The sequence below is a fragment of the Mustela erminea genome, chromosome 10 (assembly GCF_009829155.1).
Source record: "Mustela erminea isolate mMusErm1 chromosome 10, mMusErm1.Pri, whole genome shotgun sequence".
Classification (NCBI taxonomy): domain Eukaryota; kingdom Metazoa; phylum Chordata; class Mammalia; order Carnivora; family Mustelidae; genus Mustela; species Mustela erminea.
Window position 1 is genome coordinate 47296657 of NC_045623.1, and position 22854 is coordinate 47319510.

At 36.7% G+C, this 22854-nt stretch overlaps 1 protein-coding gene across 7 annotated transcripts in view; it reads left to right on the forward strand.

The window, feature by feature from the left end:
* SLC44A5 (solute carrier family 44 member 5) overlaps window positions 1–22854 on the forward strand; it is a 419902-nt gene that overhangs the window by 351067 nt on the left and 45981 nt on the right. For all 7 annotated transcript variants that reach the window (XR_004276315.1, XM_032302977.1, XM_032302974.1 and 4 more), the window contains 5 exons: window positions 12680–12808; window positions 13671–13731; window positions 17192–17315; window positions 18703–18786; window positions 21855–21967. Coding sequence is in view for 6 of the 7 variants with exons in the window: in XM_032302977.1 (XP_032158868.1) it covers window positions 12680–12808; window positions 13671–13731; window positions 17192–17315; window positions 18703–18786; window positions 21855–21967 (511 nt within the window). In the remaining variant the exon portion in view is untranslated. The remainder of the gene's footprint in view (window positions 1–12679; window positions 12809–13670; window positions 13732–17191; window positions 17316–18702; window positions 18787–21854; window positions 21968–22854) is intronic.

The following is a 22854-nucleotide window of genomic DNA, read 5'->3' on the forward strand; positions in this document are numbered from 1 at the left end:
CTCTGCTCTTAAAATCCTTGGCTTAGAAGTGTTCTTGCATTGCATTTCTACTTAAACAACATGATAATTATTTTTATATGTTCACATCTAGGTGCAAAGGATGGACTAAAGGAATGCCACTGTGGGATAAAGCACAGACTTCAATGGGCAGTTAGTTGGGTCTTCCATAATCTATCCCTCTTTCCTCCAGAATGTTCTTCTTCCCAAGGGAGATAACCCAGCATCCCACTTAGTACTATCTTTAACCCAAAGTCCAAGGATCTCTGGGTGGTAAGTCCTCTTTAAGGTCTTTACATTGAATGCACAATGGGGAATGAGGCTCGGACTATTAGAATACAACTCCAGATCAGAAAAGGAGGAGTGATAAATGCACAGTGGTTTCTGGTGCATGGCACTGGAAAACATTCTTATTCAACCTGCATTATATTCCCCATTTCATCCTATGGTCCTTTACTCAACTACATGGAAGATTATTTCCTGTCTGCTATCCTCAGACCACATCACTGCTGAGCATTGGAGATATATGCTCTTTTGAGGGCCATAGAACTTTGAAGCTCCCTTCCTGTTGTGCAAATTTAGCACATCAGAGATTATTTTAACAGTCAAAGGCCTTTTCAGATTAGGTCATGAAATCTTTGGCAGCATAACTGCCTCAAAAATGTCTTAGGCTTCTACCTTATTTGCTTCCTCTTTGCTCCATGTACTAGTAAACCACACCCAAAGATCTTCTCTGATCTAGTTGTAAATCTGCTTGCTTGCTCTCTTCCTCATTTCTCTCAAAGAATTTTGATATCTTATTTCCTGCTGAGACAAAAGCTAACTTGAGATATTGGCATCTTAGTTCTGTGACTACCTCTATCACAAGACTTCATTTTCTATCACAGCCACCCACTACCAAGATCAAATCTTTGAACTCTTCATATAAGTAGTTACCACCCTTCCTAATTTCAATTTCAAACATCCCTATATCTGACCATCTCAGTGCCTCTAACATTCCAATTACAATCCTTCTACTTCACTGGGACCTACAAATCCCTAATGTTAACCCTTTTCACAGTATCCCTTAGTTCCCTCATGTTTTCATTTCCATCTCTGTCTTATATTTCATGACTCCTCTTTAAATTCATTCCCTTATGTAAACCCTCAATTCCTTTTCCCCCTCCCAAGTAGTTGGACTTCCTTAAAAAATTTCAATCCTTAGCTAAGTGCAACTCTCTGCCTATTCTATGTCTAAATGCAGGCAGCTGTGAATTTTTGGAGAGAACATATATAATAGTTCTTCTGATTCAGAACCACTAATCTCAGTGGGCCCTTAGTGTTATCCCACAACCATGCTACAAACCCCTTGTCTATTCACTAGCCTAGCCTTCTAGAAAACAATTTCACACCTTTTCCTCTTAAACCTCTAAGAACTCTGTGTCAATCTCTGTCAACCTCTGACTTTTCTTCCTATTTCACTGAGAAAGTGTAAGCGTTCAGAAGACAACTTTTAAAAGCTTCTACAGTAATATCAGTAATATCCTCTTGCCTACCTGTCATCATTTGTGTTCATTTATTTGTTCAGCTTTTCCTTGTCATAATGTGGATGAACTGCATGTGCTCTTAAGGTCAGCCCATCCGTTTGTGCATTATATCTCACACATTCAAGCACAGCACTCCAGAAATTTTCTGTTTGGGTTTTTTTTTTTTTTTTAAGATTTTATTTATACATTTGACAGAGAGAAAGATCACAAGTAGGCAGAGAGGCAGGCAAAGAGAGAGGGGGAAGCAGGCTCCCTGCTGAGCAGACAGCCTGATGTGGGTCTCGATCCCAGGACCCTGAGATCATGATCTGAGCCGAAGGCAGAGGATTAACCTACTGAGCCACCCAGGTGCCCTTGGGTTTTTTAATTACCACTTTTCCTTCTCTACTAAATCATCTCCATCAGTATAAAACATGCTGTTATTTCTTCTGTCTCAAAGAATTCTCTCCTTGATCCCACACACCCCACCCTCCAGGTACTGCTTCATATCTCTGTACCTCTTTTTTGCAAAAGTCCTCAGAACAATAGTCTCTATTCAATGAATCTAAATCCTCTATTCTTATTCAGGCTTTTATTCCTACACCATTTTTTTCCAAGTGATACCATTGAACTCTGTATTATTAAACAAATGGCTAATTCTCATTTCCACATTTACTTGATCTAACAGCATTGTTCATTCAAGCTGCCCTCCTTAAAACACTTTCTTAACTTGGCTTTTAGGACACAACATGCTTCTAGGTTTCCTCCCAACTCTCTGGATACTCCTCGTTAGTCTCCTTTGCTGGGTTTTCTTCATCTTTCCAACACCTTGTAAATGTTGGAGTTCCCTCCCATCACCAAGCTTAGTCCTTTTCAAAATCTACATTTACTCTTTTGGTGATCTCATCTAGTCTGATGGTTTTAACATCATCTATATGCTGCCCTCCCTAATTTATATCTCCAGATAAATCTGCTCCCTAATCTCTTGATCTTTATATCCAACCACCTGTGCAATGTCTCTACATGGATATTTAGTTTGTATCTCAAATTTAACATCTCCAAAACTCAATTTCTAGCCTCTGACTTTATCCTTTAAACTATTTTCCCATCGTAGCTGTCTTCCCTCTTTCAGTTAAGGCCAGCTCTAGATGCCATGGAAACAATTCTTCATTCCTCTTTTTCTCTCGCACTTCAGCTAATTCCTCTGGTCTCCGTTCAAAATATGCCTAGACCAAATTAGTTTTCACCATCTCTTCCTTTTTTCAAAAAACCATCATCTCTTATCTGCATTAGTTCAATGACCTTCTGACTGGTCTCTCTGACTCTATCCTTGCCCTAATTTCTACCCCTTACAGTCTCTTTTCTACTCAGCAGCTAGAGTGATCCTATTAAATATGTCACATTTATGTTTCTCTTTCATTTAGGCCTTGTCCCCATAACTTCCCAGGTTACTGAGATTAAAAGCAAAGTCTTAACAGTGGCCTTACAGGATCCTTCACTGTCTGTCCAACTTTGACTACATTTGCTGTTACTCTCTCTCTGCTCACTGCACTCAGGTTATATTACCCATCTATTGTCTGTGAAAGGATCCAGGAGTGCTCCTGCCTCAGAGCCTTGGACTTTGCTATTCTCTCTGCCTAGAGTACTTTTTCTCCAAATGACTATGATTTGATGAATAGTCTTCACATCATTCTCAAATGTTACCTTTTTTTTAGGGCCTCCCTTGATTACCCATTTAAAACTGGAATCTTGGTTACCCTAGCTGTTAGAGAATTTAGATAAGATTGGATATCATTGATAGTAATTTTAACTTCTTCCTGGGCAGTTTCACTTCTGCCTTACTTGATTCCATGCTGTCATTAATGGTTTTCTCCAGTCTAGCTATTGTCTGGATAATTGTTACCCTGAATTCCCTTTCCTATATACTGCTTATGTGCATATCCAATGGCTCTGATGGAGAGGGCACAGTCTCTGAATTTTTCCTCTGTTAGGCATTCCTCCTCCTAGTCATTTTGGTGAGAGGTGGTTGAGGGGATGTGTAGCTGAATATATCAACCATGATCCAGGAAAGGTGCACCTTGGAATGCTTCCGGGCAATCAGAAGTCATTACCAAACAGAAAGAAAAAAGAAAGAGAGAGAGAGAGAGACAGACAGACAGACAGACAGAAAACAAAAAGAAAAGACCCAGCCAGAATGGGCCCCAAAGCTAAGGTTTGTAAGGTATACAAACAAAAATGGACAAACAAAAAGACCGACAAAAGTAAATGACAAGAAAAGAAAAAGAACCCAGCCAAAATGAACCCCTAGGATAAGATTTATATAATACTAGAACAAAACAAATACACAGAAACACGGATGGAAGAAAAAGATGAGAGGGTGGTTATAAATCCTCATTGTGGGCAAGGAAGGTTACTTTGATTCTTCCTAGGTGTATCTTGATATCTTTGTTAAAGGACTCCACTTTCTAGAGATAAAGGGAGATTAAAACTCATTTATATATAGGGGTAGTGTTGATTAGGGAAAGAGGATTACCTTAAGCTTATATCTATGTGTATATTTTAAAAAAATAGAAAAGCAAAAGAAAAACACAGGTATATGTACGAAAAAAGTTCAAGTTAAAAGGTTATTATGGAATATGTTATATTAAACTCATTGTAATGGTAAATAGGTTAAAAAATTAAAAAGAATAAGAATAGTGAGAATGAATTAGAAATAAAAGTTGTATCTATGAAATAACAGGTTTTAGGGCAATACTGGGAGCTTAATATCTTGTTTTCCCCTGATATTTGGGTTTTACAGTTTTATGGGGACCCTGTGGTGGTTGTCCTCTTGTTCTTTTGGCTGGCTTTCTGGGGGAGGGGCCTGCCGTGCTGCTTTTCAGTCAGTCTTGCTTGGGTTGAGTCCTCCTGCTCCCTATCAAGGTGCTAGGCTCTGTGGAAACCGTTTTTTTCAGGCTTTTCTTCTCTGGGGTTTTTTTTTTTTTTTTTTTTTTTTTCCTTTGGCGGCTTTTTGTGGCCTTTCAGAGGTTTAATGGAAAGCAAACTGCACCCAGACCTCCATCTCAGAGAGAAGCCTCAGTCTGCTTCTCTCTGGGTTGTCCAGAACACACAGAATCCCCTTTTGCAAACTCCGCTGAGCCGGGCTACCTCCCACAGGCAGTGCACATCCCCAGCCACTGTCTCGGGGATCATCCAAAGCACCTGCTTGTCTCTGCACCCCTGTGCCACTAAAACCATAAGCGATACTGGTCCGGGGAGCCCACTTCCAGTGCAGCCTCTGCTGGGACTGCTGTCTGGGGTCCAGACCTCCCCAGAGATCCCAACTAGAGATAGCATGCTGAGATTTTCAAGCCCAGGCTGGGAGTGTTCCGACTCTCGGCCAGTCCTAGAGACCACTGGCTAGTGCCCGCACGGAACTCTCTCAGGTGCAGGTAACCAAGGCAGAAGATAGAATTAATGATCTAGAAAACAAACTGATAGAGAAAAAGGATCAGGAGGAGGCCTGGTACAAAAAGCTTAGAAGCCTTTAAAACAGAATTAGGGAAATAAATGATGCCATGAAATGTTCCAAAGCCAGAATTATTGGGTCCCTGAGGGGGAGGAGAAAGAAAGAAGACTAGAAGATATACCTGAACAAATTCTCCATGAAAATTTTCCCAATCTGGGGAATGGAACCAGTGTTCCGGTCCTAGAGGCAGAAAGATCACCCCTCAAATCAATGAATCTAGAAAGACCTCAAGACACTTGATTGTGAAACCGATGAATCATAATTTTAGACAAGATCTCTTGAGAGCAGCGAGGGGGAAGAGATTCCTTATGTACAGAGGCAGGTCCATCAGAATAACATCAGACCTGTTCACAGAAACTTGATAAGCCAGAAAGGGCTGGCAAGACATATTCAGGGCACTAAAAGAGAAGAACATTCAGCCAAGAATACTTTATCCATCAAGGCTGACATTCAAAATATATGGAAAGATAAAGAGCTTCCAAGACTGGCAAAGTTTAAAAGAGTATGGGACCACCAAGCCAGACTACAAGAAATATTAAGGGGGGGTTCTATAAAAGAAGAAGGAACCCAAGAGTGTCATAGAACAGAAATTTACAGAGACAATCTGTAGAAACCAAGACTTCACAGGCAACATGATGTCAATAAAAATTTATCTTTCAAAATCACTCTCAATGTGAATGGCCTAAACGCTCCCATAAAATGGCACAGGGTTCCAAATTGGATACAATGACAGGACCCATCCATATGTTGTCTACAAGAGACCCATTTGGAACCTAAGGATACATCCAGACTGAAATTTAAGGGATGGAGAAGCATCTTTCATGCCAATGGGCCTCAAAAAAAGGGGGGGGGGTAGAAAGAAAATATCCGTCTGATATGGATTCTTATATCAGATAAATTAGATTTTAAACTAAAGGCTGTAGTCAGAGATAAAGAAGGACATTATATCATTCTTAAAGGGTCTATCCACCAAGAAGATCTAACAATTGTAATTATTTATGCCCCCAATATGGAAGCAGCCAACTACATAAGACAACTGTTAAGATAAAGAGCCATATTGATATGAATACATTAATAGTAGGGGGATCTTAACACGCCACTCTCAGTAATAGACAGATCATCGAAGCAGAAAATCAATAAAGAAACAAGAGCATTGAATGACACATTGGACCAGACGGACCTCATAGGTACATACAGAACATTCCACCCTAAAACAACAGAATACTCATTCCTCTCAAGAGAACATGGAACCTTCTCCAGAATAGACCACATACTGGATCACAAATCAGGGCTCAACCGATACCAAAGGATTGAGATTATTCCCTGCATTTTCTCAGATCACAGGGCTTTGAAACTGGCGCTCAGCCACAAGGAAAAGTTTGGAAGGCACTCAAATACCTGGAAGCTAAATACCACCTTGCTTAAGAATGCATGGATCAACCAGGAAATCAAAGAAGAACTTAAACAATTCATGGAAACCAATGAGAATGAATAAACTTTGGTCCAAAACCTATGGGATACAGCAAAGGCAGTCCTAAGGGGGAAATACATAGCCATCCAAGCCTCCCTCAAAAAAATTGAAAATTCCAGAATACACCAGCTGTCTCTATACCTTAAAGAACTGGAGAATCAACAACAAATTAAGCCAACTCCACACACAAGGAGGAAGATAATCAAGAGTAGAGCAGAGATCAATGAGATAGAAACTAGAAATAGAGTAGAACACATCAACGAAACTAGAAGCTGTTTTTTTGAAAGAATCAATAAGATCGATAAATCATTGGCCAAATTAACCAAAAGAAAAGAGAGAAGGCCCAAATTAATAAAATTATGAATGAAAAGGGAGAGATCACAACCAACACCAAGGAGATAGAAACAATCATCAGAAGTTATTATCAACAGTTATATGTCAATAAGTTAAGCAACCTAGATGAAATGGATGCATTCCTGGAAAACTATAAACTTCCAAAATTGAACCAGGAAGAAAACTGACAACCTGAATAGACCGATATCTAGTAACGAGATTGAAGCAGTGATCAAAAACCTCCCAAAAAACAAGAGCCCAGGACCCGATGGATTCCCTGGGGAATGCCACCAAACTTTCATAGAAGAAATAACACCCATTCTCCTGAAGATGTTTCCAAAAATTGAAGCAGAAGGAAAATTTCCAGAGTCTTTTTATGAAGCCAGGATTACCCTGATCCCCAAACCAGGCAAAGACCCTACCAAAAAGGAGAATTTCAGACCAATATCCCTGATGAATATGGATGCTAAGATTCTCAACAAGATCCTAGCTAATAGGATCCAACAGCACATTAAAAAGATTATCCACCATGACCAGGTGGGATTTATCCCTGGGTTGCAAGGATGGTTGAACATTTGCAAATCAATCAATGTGATAGAACAAATCAATAAGAGGAGAGAGAAGAACCACATGGTCCTCGCAGTTGATGCAGAAAAAGCATTTGACAAAATCCAGCGTCCGTTCCTGATTAAAACGCTCCAAAGTATAGGGATAGAGGGAACATTCCTCAACTTCATAAAATCTATCTATGAAAAACCCACAGCAAATATCATCCTCAATGGGAAAAAGCTCACAGCCTTCCCGTTGAGATCAGGAACACGACAAGGATGCCCCCTCTCACCACTCTTGTTCGACATAGTATGAAAAGTCCTAGCAACAATAATCAGACAACAAAGAGAAATAAAGGTATCTTTGCAGGTGACATGATACTTTATACGGAAAACCCAAAAGACTCCACCCCCAAACTACTAGAACTCATACAGCAATTCAGTAATGTGGCAGGATACAAAGTCAATGTACAGAAATCAGTTGCTTTCTTATATACTAACAATGAAAAAATAGAAAGGGAAATTAGAGAATGATTCCATTTACTATAGCACCAAGAACCATAAGATGCCTGGGAATAAACCTAATAGAGGTAAAGGATCCATCCTCAAAGAACTACAGAACACTCATGAAGAAATTGAAGAAGACACAGAAAGATGGAAGACCATTCTATGCTCTTGGATCGGAAGAATAAACACTGTTAAAATGTCTATACTGCCTAGAGAAACCTTATACTTTTAATGCCATTCCGATTAAAATTCCACTGGTATTTTTCAAAGAGCTGGAAGAAATTATCCTAAAATTTGTATGGAATCAGAAGAGACCCGAAATTGCTAAGAAAATTTTGAAAAACAAAAACTAAACTGGCAGTACCACATTATCTGATTTCTCGCTTTACTACAAAGCTGTGATCACCAAGGCAGCACGGTACTGGCATAAAAACAGACACATAGACCAGTGAAACAGAGTAAAGAACCCAGATATGTACCCTCAACTCTGTGGTCAAATAATCTTTGACAAAGCAGGAAAAAATATACAGTGGAAAAAAGACAGTCTCTTCAATAAATAGTGCTGGAAAAATTGGACAGCTATGTGTAGAAGAATGAAACTCAAGCATTCTCTTACAGCATACACAAAGATAAATTCAAAATGGATAAAAGACCTAAATGTGAGGCAGGAAATCTATCAAAATCCTATAGGAGAACATAGGCAGTAACCTCTTTGACATCAGCCACAGCAACTTCTTTCAAGATATGAAAGAAGGCAAAGGAAAACAAAGGAAAAGCAAACAAAGGCAAAGGAAATAAAAGAAAAAATAAACTTTTGGGACTTCATCAAGATCAAAAGCTTCTGCACAGCAAAGGAAACAGTCAACAAAACAAAGAGGCAATCCATGGAATGGAAGAAGATATTTGCAAATGACTGTACAGACAAAGGGCTGATATCCAAGATCTATAAAGAACTCTTCAAACTCAACACACACAAAGCACATTATCACATCAAAAAATGTGCTGAAGACATGAACAGATACTTCTCCAAAGAAGACATACAAATGGCTAATAGACATGGAAAAATGTTCATCATTAGCGATCAGGGAGATTCAAATCAAAACCACATTGAGATACCACCTTACACCAGTTAGAATGGCCAAAATTAACAACACAGGAAACAACAAGTGTTGGAGGGGATGTGGAGAAAGGGGAACCCTCTTACACTGTTGGTGGGAATGCAAGTAGGTGCAGCCACTTTGGAAAACAGTGTGGAGATTCCTTAAGAAACTAAAAATTGAGCTTCCCTATGACCCTGCCATCACTACTGGGTATTTACCCCAAAGATACAGATATAGTGAAAAGAAGGGCCACCTGTACCCCAATGTTCATAGCAGCAATGGCTATAGTCACCAAACTGTGGAAAGAACCAAATGCCCTTCAATGGATGAATGGATAAAGAAGATATGGTCCATATATACAATGGAGTAGTATGCCTCTATCAGAAAGGATGAATACCCAACTTTTGTAGCAATGTGGACGGGACTGGAAGAGATTATGCTGAGTGAAATAAGTCAAGCAGAGAGAGTCAATTATCATATAGTTTCATTTACTTGTGGAGCATAAGGAATAATACAGAGGATATTGGGAGATGCAGAGGAGAAGTGAGATGGGGGAAATCGGAGGGGGGTACAAACCATGAGAGACTGTGGACTCTGAGAAAAAAACTGAAGGTTTTGGAGGGGAAGAGGGGGGTTGGGTGAGCGTGGTGGTGAGCCTGGTGGTGGGTATTATGGAGGGCACACATTGCATGGAGCATGGAGTTTATGCACTGGGTGTAGTGCATAAACAATGAATTTTGGAACATTGAAAAGAAATAAAATAAAGCTGGAATCTTACTCAGCTACCTTTTATCCTCTAACCTTTCTAGCCTTATTTTTCTCCATAGCACTTATTACCATCTTATAACAAACAATTATACTTATTTGTTGTTATCCATCTCTCCTCTATTAGAAATTAAACAGCTTGAGGGCAAAAATTTTATTTGTTTTATTCACTGTGTTTCCAGTGCCTAGAACAGGCTCAGAGCAGATGATCAATAAGTATTTGTTGAAGGAATAAATGAGTGAATTAATATCTTCCTACTCCCAGTCCAGGAAATTTTCCACTGTACAGATTCATCATTCCCATGAGGAAACAAAAATATCTTTGTACAGATTTTTTTTAATATACCCATGTACATTTTATTTACATTTATGTAAAGTACCCCACTAGACCATGCTTTTTTCATAGCAAATGTAGTGTTGTCACCTACAGATAGCTCTTCTACTCAGCAAATTCTGATTTGTATTAGAATGTTAAACTATATGAATTGCAGATTTAAAAATAATGACAAAGAACTATATTTTAAGTGCCCCTTTGTGGTCACACAAAGAGGCAGAATGAGTCAGAATGTATTTTTGCTGCCAGTCATGGAGACTTGCTTTTAGTCTGCCAGGCATTAGTCTATCTACTGATCCAAGCCATATTTTTATGCATTATGTTTTTTGTTAACTGCCAGCATAGTCCAGACATGTGTCACAAGCGTTTAGAGGACAGACTGTGATCAATTAGGATACTGTGCCTCAATGTGACCTTCATTTTTGGCTAATTATATGTTGATTGCTACTAATCAGCATCGTATTTGAAATGAACAAATTGGTCTGCTAGAGGGAGAGAGTAAAGAGCAGTTGCTATATTGTATTTTAACAGCTCGTTTGTGTCTGGAATGAAATTTGATGTGCTTCTCTAACAAACCACTTTTTACCATCTTAATTACTTTCTTGTATACGTTGCATACACAGCACTGTTAATATGAAGTATACATTGTGTGTGTGTGTATTTAGGAATATAGAAATCATGGTCCCAACTCAGTAGTTCTTATTGTCATTTAAGGCCTGTGAAAGCATTAGTACTTTCAGTATTCGTTTTATAAATCCATTTAAATCTACCTGATAGGGGAACTAGTGAAGTTATGTTTCAAACCATATTATTGTCAAAGTCTAAATGTAAAGTATCTTCCAATATGTTAAAGGTTTACTCAGTCAGCTTAGCTCCAATCAGAGTGAAATTTTGACATTTGTATTGATGATAACCTTAACCTTCTTTAAAAAAAAAAAAAAAAAAAAAGTGAGCCTCTTGGGGGCTTTGAATGTCCCTAAACAGTACTTCAGCTTTTGCAGAAAGAGCTGTGAAATTTAAATATTTCCTCTAGAGGTGTGTGAGTGTGTGTGTGTGTATGTGTGTGCATGTGTGCACACACACCTGCACATGAATGCCTATATATATATACGAGAAACTGACACAGAGGAAATACATACAGAGGTGTGAATGTGGAGACAGGTTGTTTGCCATGTCAGAACTTGTAGAAGAAATTCAGTTGCTGCTGCTGCTACTACAAAACAACACTAACGGTGAGATTTGACATATCTGTTTAGTTTTCTACCTCTTCCCTTAGCTGTGGAGTTGACACCAAATGTTTTTGTGTGCAGTAGAAACATGACCCAAATAATGGGGAAGAGCTGTCAGCTAAGCAGCAGTGTTTTTTACCTAGCTGCCAATGGATTGAGATAGAATCTGGCCAGTGAGAAGTTAACAAATTACAGCAGGCTTGTGGAGCAAGTCAGAGCTGAGAAGGCTTTCATAAGGAGGAACCAAAGGTGGGGGAGAAAATGTCTAGGGACTGCAACTCTGATGGCTTAATGGGATCTTTGTTTTTGCTTTTTGTTTTTTTAAATTACAAACAAAAGCAAAACCGATAGAGTGTATCTTTCTGGATTCTGCTTTCTCTCTGTGGAGTTCATACTTAGATTTCAGTCACTCCACAATGGCTCTGTAGACTAGTAGTCACAGTGATCTGGTTTGGTATTAATAGGCCCTCTGAAGTCATTAATGTAAAATAATTGCATTGGTGAACTCTCTGCCCACATTTGGCTGGTGTTGTTGGTAAAAGACTATAATAATGATTGCCACAAATAGTCCCAGTTTTGTTATTTTCTTATAGTAGTAAGTCCAATATTGTATTTTGAGAATTGTTGAGAATTCACTGACATGGATAGTTATTAGGGGCATAAGTTATCAATATTTGGAGCATTTTTAATGACCATTTTATTCATATATAGAAAAGGAGGCAAGATTCTAACCCTGAATATACATAAACTACACAGGCAAAATTAATCTTGCGAAAAATTAATCTTGCATTATACTCTTATCTACTAACTCAGAAACTAATAAGGGAATATTTTATTTAAAAAATCCATCACTGTCCTGTGGTAGTGGTCACATGAATCTAAACATGATAAAATTGCATAGAAATGTAAATGCATGGATGCACACACACACATACACACACAAATAAATGAGTGTATGTAAGACTGGTAGAATCTAAATAAGGTTAGTGGGTGGTAACAATACCAATTTTTTGGTTGTGATATTGTTCTGTAATTGTACAAGTTATTACCATTGATTAAAACTGGGTGGAATATGTTATTTCTACAGCTACAAGTAGATCTACAATTATTCCAAAATCAGATGTTAAAAACAAGCCGTCATTGTACAACATCTATTGTCTTAACACAAATCATTGTCAAAAGGCAAGAAGTAGAGATTGATAACTATTACATGAAATTTTATTTTTTACATAAATTAGAAAATTGATGCAAGTTTCTTTGATGGAAAATGGTGCTTTGCTTCTTGTAGTGGTAGATAGCTTAGAAGTCTAATCTTACAGATACTTCCTTGGTTTATTCAATTCAGTTGAGTCTCCACCACTGTGTTTTCCTTTTCTTCACAGATCTGTGTCTCCAAGTGCCCAGAAAAGTTTCTAACCTACATGGAAATACAATTTTCATACAGAACAAACAAACACTATTGGACATACTACAGCCAATTCTGCAAATCCCCTTTTGTTAAGCCTGTGAAGGTATGCGTGTTTAAACTTAAAACTAGACTTTATATAAAAGAAGACTTTAACTCTTGTTTCAATCTCATTTGTAATGGACAAGATGAGCATTTGTAATGGACAAGCTCCTAAATCCTCTAGGAAATGATTATTTATTATTCCATTAAGACACAAATGCACGTGTACGTACAAATTTACATGCACCATTTATAGCATATCATTGTGTAGACTTTGGGTATTATTCAAAACTCTTAAGCCTGGTATGTTACCTTTAGCTTTAACTATTCCCTGAAACCAACAAATTCTCTACTTGGCTGGACCCTGTCATCAAGATCTAGGAGCTAACTAATGGCAATATTAATATTATCATTTCATTAATGTGGTGATGAAGATCCATGACTTAGTAACAAGTAGAATTTTACTTCCAAACTCAATTTGATAATTATTCATTTAAGAAAAAAATCCTCAAACCCTACCTAGGTTTGGGACTTAAGAAGGAATTCTAAAGCCCCATTAATTTAAATAATATTAATGGCTTCTAACTTAGAGAAGATGCTGTTTTTCCAGAAAAAAAAAAAATGAAGAATTAGAGACTCAAAATGTGACTAAGACATAGATACACACTTTCAAAATTGTGTCTTGACTTCAGTGTGTCTGGTTTTATTATTGTTGATTTGATTGAATTACAGTTAGAACATTTTAGAGAATTTGTCAAATAAGTATGTGTGTATGATAATCTTAAAATCATTCTTATAGGGGACTAACATGAAATAATGAGATAATTATGGAGTTAAATTTTTGAAGGACACAATTTTTATACTGAGAATAAAAGTTGTCATTACATAGCCTTTGAAATGTTAATATACTCTTCCTTCCATTTTAGACTCTCTCACAAGTCTTACTGGATGATGATTGTCCAACAGCAATTTTTCCAAGCAAACCATGTAAGTGGTTATTACTTATCTTAGAACATATAAGAAGTTACTTAATTCAGTTCCCTTAATTTCTCTGTTGACAAAATTGAAGATAAGAATAGTTGTATGATTGGCCCAGTGTCCCAGAATTAATTAGGAGAAAACCAAAGCTAAAGCCCATTCTCCTGACTCCAGCCAGAGACATTTCTACAGGAGATCTGTTAGTTTTGGGGTTTTGCTGTATCAAGATACACAGAAAAGATTAAAAACTGATTCTAAAAGCCCAGATTGAATATTTGGTGCTCTATAAGCACCTGTAAGTGCACAGACATAAACTTGCATACTCTCACCCCTGAATTCAGCCAAAGAGTTTGTTCCGAAGTTGCCCGGGGTGTGATGGTGGGACATAAACTTGTCCCATAATTTGAAATTTGAAATATTTAAGTATCTCTTAAAGGAATCGATATTTTATATGTTTAATATTTATAAATTTTATTTAAAGTTTATATAAACTTCATTACATTTTCTTTTTTAAAAAGTTACACAATCACTAATATTCCATTCCTACAAATATAATCCTAACCCAAGAGAAACAATGTTACATAAAGATGGCCATCACAGTGTTATTCAGGAGAACTAAAAATAAAGAGAAAAAAAAAAAGAAAATTAAAAGAAATACTCTTATGTCCAAGAGCAAGAAAGTGCTTAAATAAATGATGATGTATTCATTAAATGGAATATTTTAGAGTTATTAAATATAAGTACCATGTAATATAATGTTAATAAAATGTTATTTACATTATAATGATATTTTATAATTATATATTATGTAATTATAATATAATTATATATAAATTATTATAAATTATCATAATTTAATGTATAAATTAAAATAAACAAAAAAAGCTATTCAAAGAAAAATATTGGAAAGAAATATGCCAAAATAGTATGGATATTTTGGAGATGGCAAGACTGTGGGCATTTCCTCTCTTCTTTCTTTTTTCAATTGGAGTAGAAGGTCATGTACCATTTTCTATTTGAGTAGAAAGTCAGGTACCATTGAAGTAGCTACCACCAAACACAATGCCTTACGTTCCTCTTTCCCTCTTCTTTGGGTCACTGAGGACCCTGATGTAAGATGTAGGTCTTTCAAACAACTTCATGTTGCCAATAATAATGTTACAAAAGGATAGAAATGAATCCTTAGTCACTGAAGATATAGTAGGCATAAGAATATAAGACATCCCTGCCCTTACAAGTGTACTGTTTAAATCACACAATATAAAATGTACACTGGGGATACAAAAATGAATAAGGCATAGTCCCTCTCAATATAGTACAGTGGTGCTCATTCGCCCAATAGGTAATTAAACATGCGACTTAATTGAATAGTATATAGCAAATAAAATTCACTTATTAAATAGTTTATGAAAAGAAATAAGTAATATTTTAAAAAAAATAAACAAGGGAAAACCCTGCATTTATTTTATGGTTATGACTCTCAAAAAATTTTCTTGCAGAGAAAGACTAAAAAGAAACTAATCTAAAATGTTAGAGTTCATTTTGGGTGGTAGGACTATGTATTGTTTTGCATTTTCCTTCTTATTTTCTCTACTTTTCAAATATATAATGGACATATTTAGCCATTGGAGTTAACTGAATAAAATTGCCCAGAATAGGATTGGAGGACTCTGTGGGTGGAAACAGTCCTATTATAAGGCGTGGCAAAGGAAAGAATGCACAGTAAAACTAAAGGGAGGCAGGAGAGAGCCTGGGTATGTAAGCCAAAGGAAGAGAGTTTCAAAAAACAGGGTTTGTCTACCATGTCAAAGACTCAGAAAAGTTAGCTCACTTAACAGCCAATAGTGACTGAGTTCTACTATATACCAAACACTGTGCTAGATAATGGTTGAGTTCAAGCAGGATAATTACTAAAAGATATTGAGAGGTTTGGCCATTAAAAGATTATTGGGATCACTGGGAGGAAAATTTCTTTGGAGTGGTGGGGACAGCATGTGATTGGATTGAGAGGGAATAGAAGCAGCTGGTAGAGACTACTATGTCAAATTTTCCAGGGAAGAACCAGAAAAAGATGAGAAGATACTGAAGGACTCAGCCTTATTTTAAATGCTCTAGGAGATCAAAGTAGGTAGACAGGAGATCATTTTAAGCCCAAAAAGTCAGGAAAGGCTTGGTAAAGACCTATTTCTTCATTCCCTATATCAACTACTTTAATATTTTCAAGCTTAAATTCCCTGAAAAGTCAAGCAAATCTGTGATGCTTCCTGTAAGAAAAAATATGAAAATGATCCACTTCTGATTTCTCTTCCCTCTTGATTTAAAATTGGGGTTTTAAAATATTTTTAGTAATACAGGTATGTAAAGAAGCAAGGATTCTATTTAATCAAAGTAAGTGTATAGAAAATTGAACAGTGAAGTAAATCTTCTGAGGAATTATGCTAGTCTACAAAGTGTGGGCCATTTTGATAGCTTTAGAATTTCTATTTCCAGTCCCTCCAAAAAACCAGGTAAATGAGAAAGCTGGAAGACACAAATTATTAAGACTTCACAAATAAAATTTCAGTTGTCTTAATGGCCTGAAGTTTGAGATAGTCCTTATTTTTCAAGAAATTATTCACTAATCTCCAGTTTTCAAGGTTTCAGTCAAGGAGTATCTATTTTTTTTTTTTTTTTAAAGAAAAAGTAAACTCAGAAGTCCTGGGTGGCTCAGGTGGTTAAGCATCTGCCTTCAGCTCAGGTCATGATCCCAGGGTCCTGGGATAGAGCCCCATATCAAGCTCCCTGCTCAGCAGGGAGTCTGTTTCTTCCTCTTCCTCTGCCTGCTACTCTGCCTATTTGTGGTCTCTATCTCTCTGTCAAATAAATAAAAAAATTCTTAAAAAAAAGTAAACTCAGGACATCTGGGGGGCTCAGCCTAATAAGCATCTGCCTTCAGCTCAGGCCATGATCCCAGAGTCCTGGGATGAACCACACACACACACACCTGGTTTCCTGCTCAGTGTGGAGTCTCCTTCTCCCTTTTTTCTCCCCCTCCCCACTGCCCTCTCTCTCTCTCCCTCTTTCTCTTAAATAAATAAAATCTTTTATAAAAAAAGAAATAAACTCAGTCATACAAGTAAATATAGCCTTTTTATTAAATTTTTTTTTTACCATGTGAGATGTTATCCGTATTACTCTTTTTTAAAAACCTATGCTGTGCATCTTACTTATTAGCGACTTAATGAATGTACCATGAGTAAAATAACAAGTTTAGAGTGTAGCTTCAGACTGTGATCATATTTGCTTTCTACAGCTGTCTGAGAACCATCAGAAAACCTTCTGACCATCAAGTAATGGACAATGTTGAGCAATATGCCTATACATTGTCTAGCAAGAATTTGATTATAAATAACAGAAAGCTTAAGAAAGGGAGAACATTACATAGGAAGAAGTAGAAAAATAACTACCATAATTTTATTTTTTTTTACAGTTCTCCAGAGATGTTTCCCTGACTTCACTACTAAAAATGGCACTTTGACAGTAGGAAATAAAACAACATTTGAAGATGGAAGTGGAAAAACAAGAAATGCTATAGAACTCAGGACAGCTGCAAAGTATGTTTGTTTGCATTCTTATTTTCAGTTTGGATGAATCCTATTACTGTACACAAAACTAAAACTTCCATTAGGTTAAGGGTTATAGAGGAAGAATATGCATTATTATGAAATACACATGTCACTGTGGTTTGGAGACCCTGGTGTAAGTATTGTTAAGAAAAACAGATAAAGGAGAAACCAAAGTGAATTAGAAAGTGCAATGATGTTTTTTTAAATGGTTAAATCTTTCATTATCAACAGATAAAGAAATGAAATTTCCGTAAGCATATTGAAAGACCTTAATGTACTTGTTGAGGGAACACAATAAAAAGATGATGTTTAAATCACCATTCAAAAAAACTGACTAAAATTATGAAACTGCCAGATGTCTTAAAGGGAAGAGGGCCTTAAGAAAGTCAAGACAACCATGGTAATGTTTCTATGTACTAACTACAAGGAAGTCAATTTACTCTTTCCCTTGCATACACATCATGATGTTTCAGGTTATAGGGAAATATAATTCTCTGGGCGGGTGCACAAACAGAGTATCATTGTATAGCTCAGTTGTTGAATTAAAAGTGAAACATAAAGATACTCTAAAAATGTTTTTCTCTTCCAAAGAGTTTAGCAGTCCAAGTAGAATACGGTAGGCCCTGCATATTTCAAATGTAATAGCAACATGATGGATTTCACGACTATAAATCTGTGTGAACCAAATCACAAAATAATAGTACAAGTGCAGTTCCACTGATAGAAAAATTCAAAACCAAGTGCAACTAAATTAAATTACCCGGCGATGCATAGGTAAGTGGTAAAACTGAAAAAGAAAACCAGGGAATTATTAGCACAAAAGTCAGGTCTGTGGTTACCTTAGTGGAAGGAAGAGGTGTTTGTAACTGGGGCCACAGGGAAAGGGACAACAGGGGTGTAGTTACACAGTACATTCACTTCTGATAATTCGTCAAACTGGACAGTAATGATTTGTGCACTTTTCTGGATGTGCTCCCTGGTGCCTTCCTGCAACAGCTGTCAGAGGATTAGAAAAGGGAATTAAGGATGACGGTCATTCTTGACTCTATGGAGTTTGTAAGCTAAGAACTGATCTTATTTAAATTCATTTCTTACAGTGAAATTTCTGCAATATTGAGGACATGTCACATATGTTGAAAAGGGATCTGTTCACCATTCTTGAAAGCCACGTTCTCTGTGTGTGGCTATAGCTGCCTTTGTAGTATACCAAAGTGACATCTCACATATTGTGGTGGCTGGGGAAGGAGTGCCTCTTGATAAATGGTTTCTAAAAATATGTTTTGAACAGCATCTTGCAAAACCCCTTTTATCATAACAAGAACATTTCTGTTTAGTGGCAGTCAAAATAATTGACTTTTTCCTCCTTTGAATTCAGTCGTGTCAATAAAATCCTTGATGCAAGGGCAATTGGAATGAAAGTATTTGAAGACTATGCAACAACTTGGTATTGGATTCTCATGTAAGTGCAAATGCTGGTGTTTCTTCTCCAGCCCCATTTTATCCTTGTTTTTATTTTATCGCTTTTGTCAAACTCCCCATTCAGGGCGTCTAGGTGGCTCAGCTTGTTAAGCGTCTGCCTTCGCCTCAGGTCATGATCCCAGAGCCCTGGGATCAAGCGGCACATCCAGCTGTCTGCTCAGTGGGGAGGCTGCTTCTCCCTCTACCCTTCCCTTCCGCTCCTGATCTGTCTCTCACTCAAATCTTCAAATAAATTTTTTAAAAAAAGAAATTCCCCATTCATATTTGTGAATAAAAGTTTGACTCAGTTCCTGCCATTTTCTTTTTCAGATAGGCTGAAAATGGGGCAAAGATATTTGCAAATATACCCAGTGTTACAAAAGTTAGAAGAATGAAAATTTGAACTTTATTCATTAAATTCCCAATAAAAGTACTTGTATAAATATACGTAAAGTCATGTGGGGACAACATCTGTAGTATGTTTGCTTCTTACTGTTAAGTTACAGTGAATGCAATTTTATTTATTTATGAGTCTGTTTTCTCATTTGTACTTCCCTTGACCTCCAAAGGATCACTCTTATTTTATAACACATCCTTTTCACATAATGTTGTTATCGTCATCACCAAAGGTCACTGTAGTTATGAAGAGCTGAAAAATATATATGAAAGGAGGAGGAGATTAAGAATTTTTAGACATAAGATTTGCATTCCTGAAAGGTATGGGAAAATGCAGTCACTCTATTGGAGCAGGTTCATGTGTCTGATATATTTAAGGCTATTGTTACTCTCTGGCTCTTATATCACCTTCTTATGCTGTAAAAGCATCTATGGTTCCCTAGTGATCAAAGAGCAAAGAGAAAACTCCTTCAGATAGTTACAGGGCCCTTTACAGCCTTGTCCAACTAGTTTCCCAGATTCATCTCCACCCATGTTACTTGATTAACCCTATAAACACATGAAATAACACACCCATTCTTAGACTGTCAAGTCCCCTGTTTTTGCACATTCTGTTCTCTTTCCTAGCACATCCTTCCTGTGTCCTGGGCAACTCTGTCAAATTATTTAAAATCATCTTTTGTGTAAATTTTGAAGTCTTTCTTGACTTCTCCAGATATAATTACATTCCCCTTCTGTGTTCCTCCTAACCACACATGCACACGCATGCACACACATACACACACACACACACCCCTATACATACACACATGCTTATCGTCCAGATAGCACCTAGAATTGTATGTTATTTACCTGGCTCTCTGATAAACTATGAATTCTTTATGTAACTATGTCTAACTCATTTCTATTTTTCTACCTCCCAGTTTGGTCCTTGAAACATAGATGCATAGAAAATGTGGGTTCAAGGAACAGTTATAAAACCACGAGGGGAACAAGAGAGATATAATATATATAATATAATATGTAATACTCAATAAAGTCAAAATTGTTTTGTGTGTAAAATAGTAATGATTAGTTTTTAGAGCTGTAAAACTAGCTAGTGTTTTTTGAGATTTTACTCATTTCGATGCTTTGTCTTAAACACAATAATTATTTTCAGTGTGTATCAGTATTTCAGGATCTCTCTCCATAGCAGAGATTGTAGTCTACACTTGACAGTGGTAAACTTGTTCCCCTATTGTCAAACTCAAATATTATTAGATAATTTGCGTATTTCTTCTTTATTTTGGCTTTTTAACTACTGTCTGAAAAAGTATACATTATGATAGACCTTTCTATTTACCTCATTCCCAACATACACTGAAACCCTCTCCACCCAGGCACAGCTCACACCACTAGAACATAAATACTCCTTATCTTTGACTCTTCTGGTTCTCCATCTATCTAACAAATATAAAGCCAAAGACTAATATGCTGTGCCTTAATTTATTCAGTTACAATTTTATGCAGGAATTAAAACCACAGAGAATAAACAGCTATATTTCTTTTCTCCCCCTGACCTTTTTGTTTATTCCTCTGGGACTATGCCATAGAATAATCTTTCAACCATATTAAATATTTAAGCATTAAAGTATCTGTGATTTTAGTAGGGAATGCCTTCTGGAGTTGAAAGCATAGGCTTTGCAAGAATTGTGACCTTAGAAATTACTTTGATACAATGCTATCATCTATTCAGTGACAGTATTTATTAAGATTTTTTTTTTTTTAAAGATAATACTTGGAGACCATAAACTCAGTAAATTTACCAGGTAATGTTTCTGTTTGGAAACTTACAAAGAGTATCAGAGGTATCAGTTCTTAATGGAAACATCATCCAAATTTCTAATCTTAATGAGTTCTGTTTAATGAAATTACCTAGAAGAATTCAATATGTATTTAACCTGGATATATGGGCTGGGGGTGGGAGGTGGGGAAGTATCTCTAGTATTTCAAACTCCAGGATAAAATTAAAACCAAAAACATAGTCATGCTGCTGATTGCTTTATAAAGTCATATGGCCCAGGAGATACAGAAGCTGTATCATAGCTCCATATAATGGCCCACAGATCACTGGGGACCTGAGATAGATGTCTGGTGATGTCAAACATCACAAATTATTAAAAATAATTAGACTGTAATAATGACTACAAAGCCATGGATTCAGGAACTGTGTGGGCAATTATTTTTCTTTTCTTCCCTAAGACTGCTCTCTTACTTCTAAATAGTTCTGATGTATAAGGTTTCCTTCTGTTACTATCATGGATATGTTTTATAATTTGTCACTTAGTGAGACGTGTGGAGGGAAAAAAAATACAGCATGACAACTGTGGCAGATAGGCCAAAACTGTAGGTGGAAGGAATTGTGTTTTTCTTTGAACAGTGGTTGCTACTGGACTTCCATTTACCGAGGTACACAGATTTTGACTCAGGTGTGAAGTTCCCGACGGTCCGACTCTTTCATATGAAAGTCTTAATAGAAACTATTGTTTGTACTTTTTAATATTATAAATATTTCCATAGCCAGCTAAAATAGAATAATCTGAGATTATTCTGAATAGAAATGTTGTCTTGCTGTTAACTTTATGTTATGTTTAGCACACTTGACCCCTGTGTGTTTTATGCTTTTTCCTCTAGTGGCCTGACTATCGCCATGCTCCTCAGTTGGATGTTTGTGATACTCCTGAGGTTCATAGCTGGATTCCTTTTCTGGGTCTTCATGGCGGGTGTGATTGGAATTATAGGTTACGGTAGGTATCGCCCTTCTTAAAAATCACAACTATTCAAAATAGTCCTTTTCTTTCCAGTTGCCATTATCAATTATCAGAAAGCATTTAACTTGCAGTAAGTTTAGTTATTTACTTCTCACCCCAAAGTATTAAATTGAGAAAAATTATTTAATTTTGCATATATTATTCCTATAACTTTTATCTTCTTTATCTTGAAAAAAAGTGCTATTAAAATGTTCTACATGTTTTCCTTAGTGACCTTTGGTCCCATGCCTTATGGTTATTAAGATGGAGATGAAAAGAATACCATTTAGGTTAATGAAAAACATTTCAGAAAACTTATTTTATTCATTTAACTTTTTTGTTTGCTCAAAGGCTAGGTCTATGTAGTTACAGAAGTGTGATCTCTTTTTCTCTTTCAATTTACTAATTTTAATCCAGGTACTGTCACACTTTCTAATAGCTGGCCAGTACTCCATAATGAGGCATCACCCTCTAGAGGCAGGTATTCTGAATTACACTCTTTGGGTGGAGAATTACTTTGTATCAAGTTTGAAATCTAGCCAATCACCCAGTCCCCTCAAAAGCAATACAGGTACAGTGTGAACACCAAAAAAGGAACTGAAGTTTCTTCCAAGGAGCAGTGTAGCATTTATGGCAGCTTCTTTCAGAGCGCTAATAAACAGATGGGGCCAATATAAGAATGTTTGTGAGGTTTCTATTCAGGAGTAATTTTCCCTGCAACACCATTTGGATTGACAATGCACTTTTATGGTAGCAGACACCAAAAAGAGAAATTTCCTATTATTGTCACCTGAAGAAGAGCTTTACACATATCAATATAAGAATGATGTTGAATCCCCAGGTTGTGTAGTTAACCTAGTTCTAATCCCGGCTCCATAACGGAT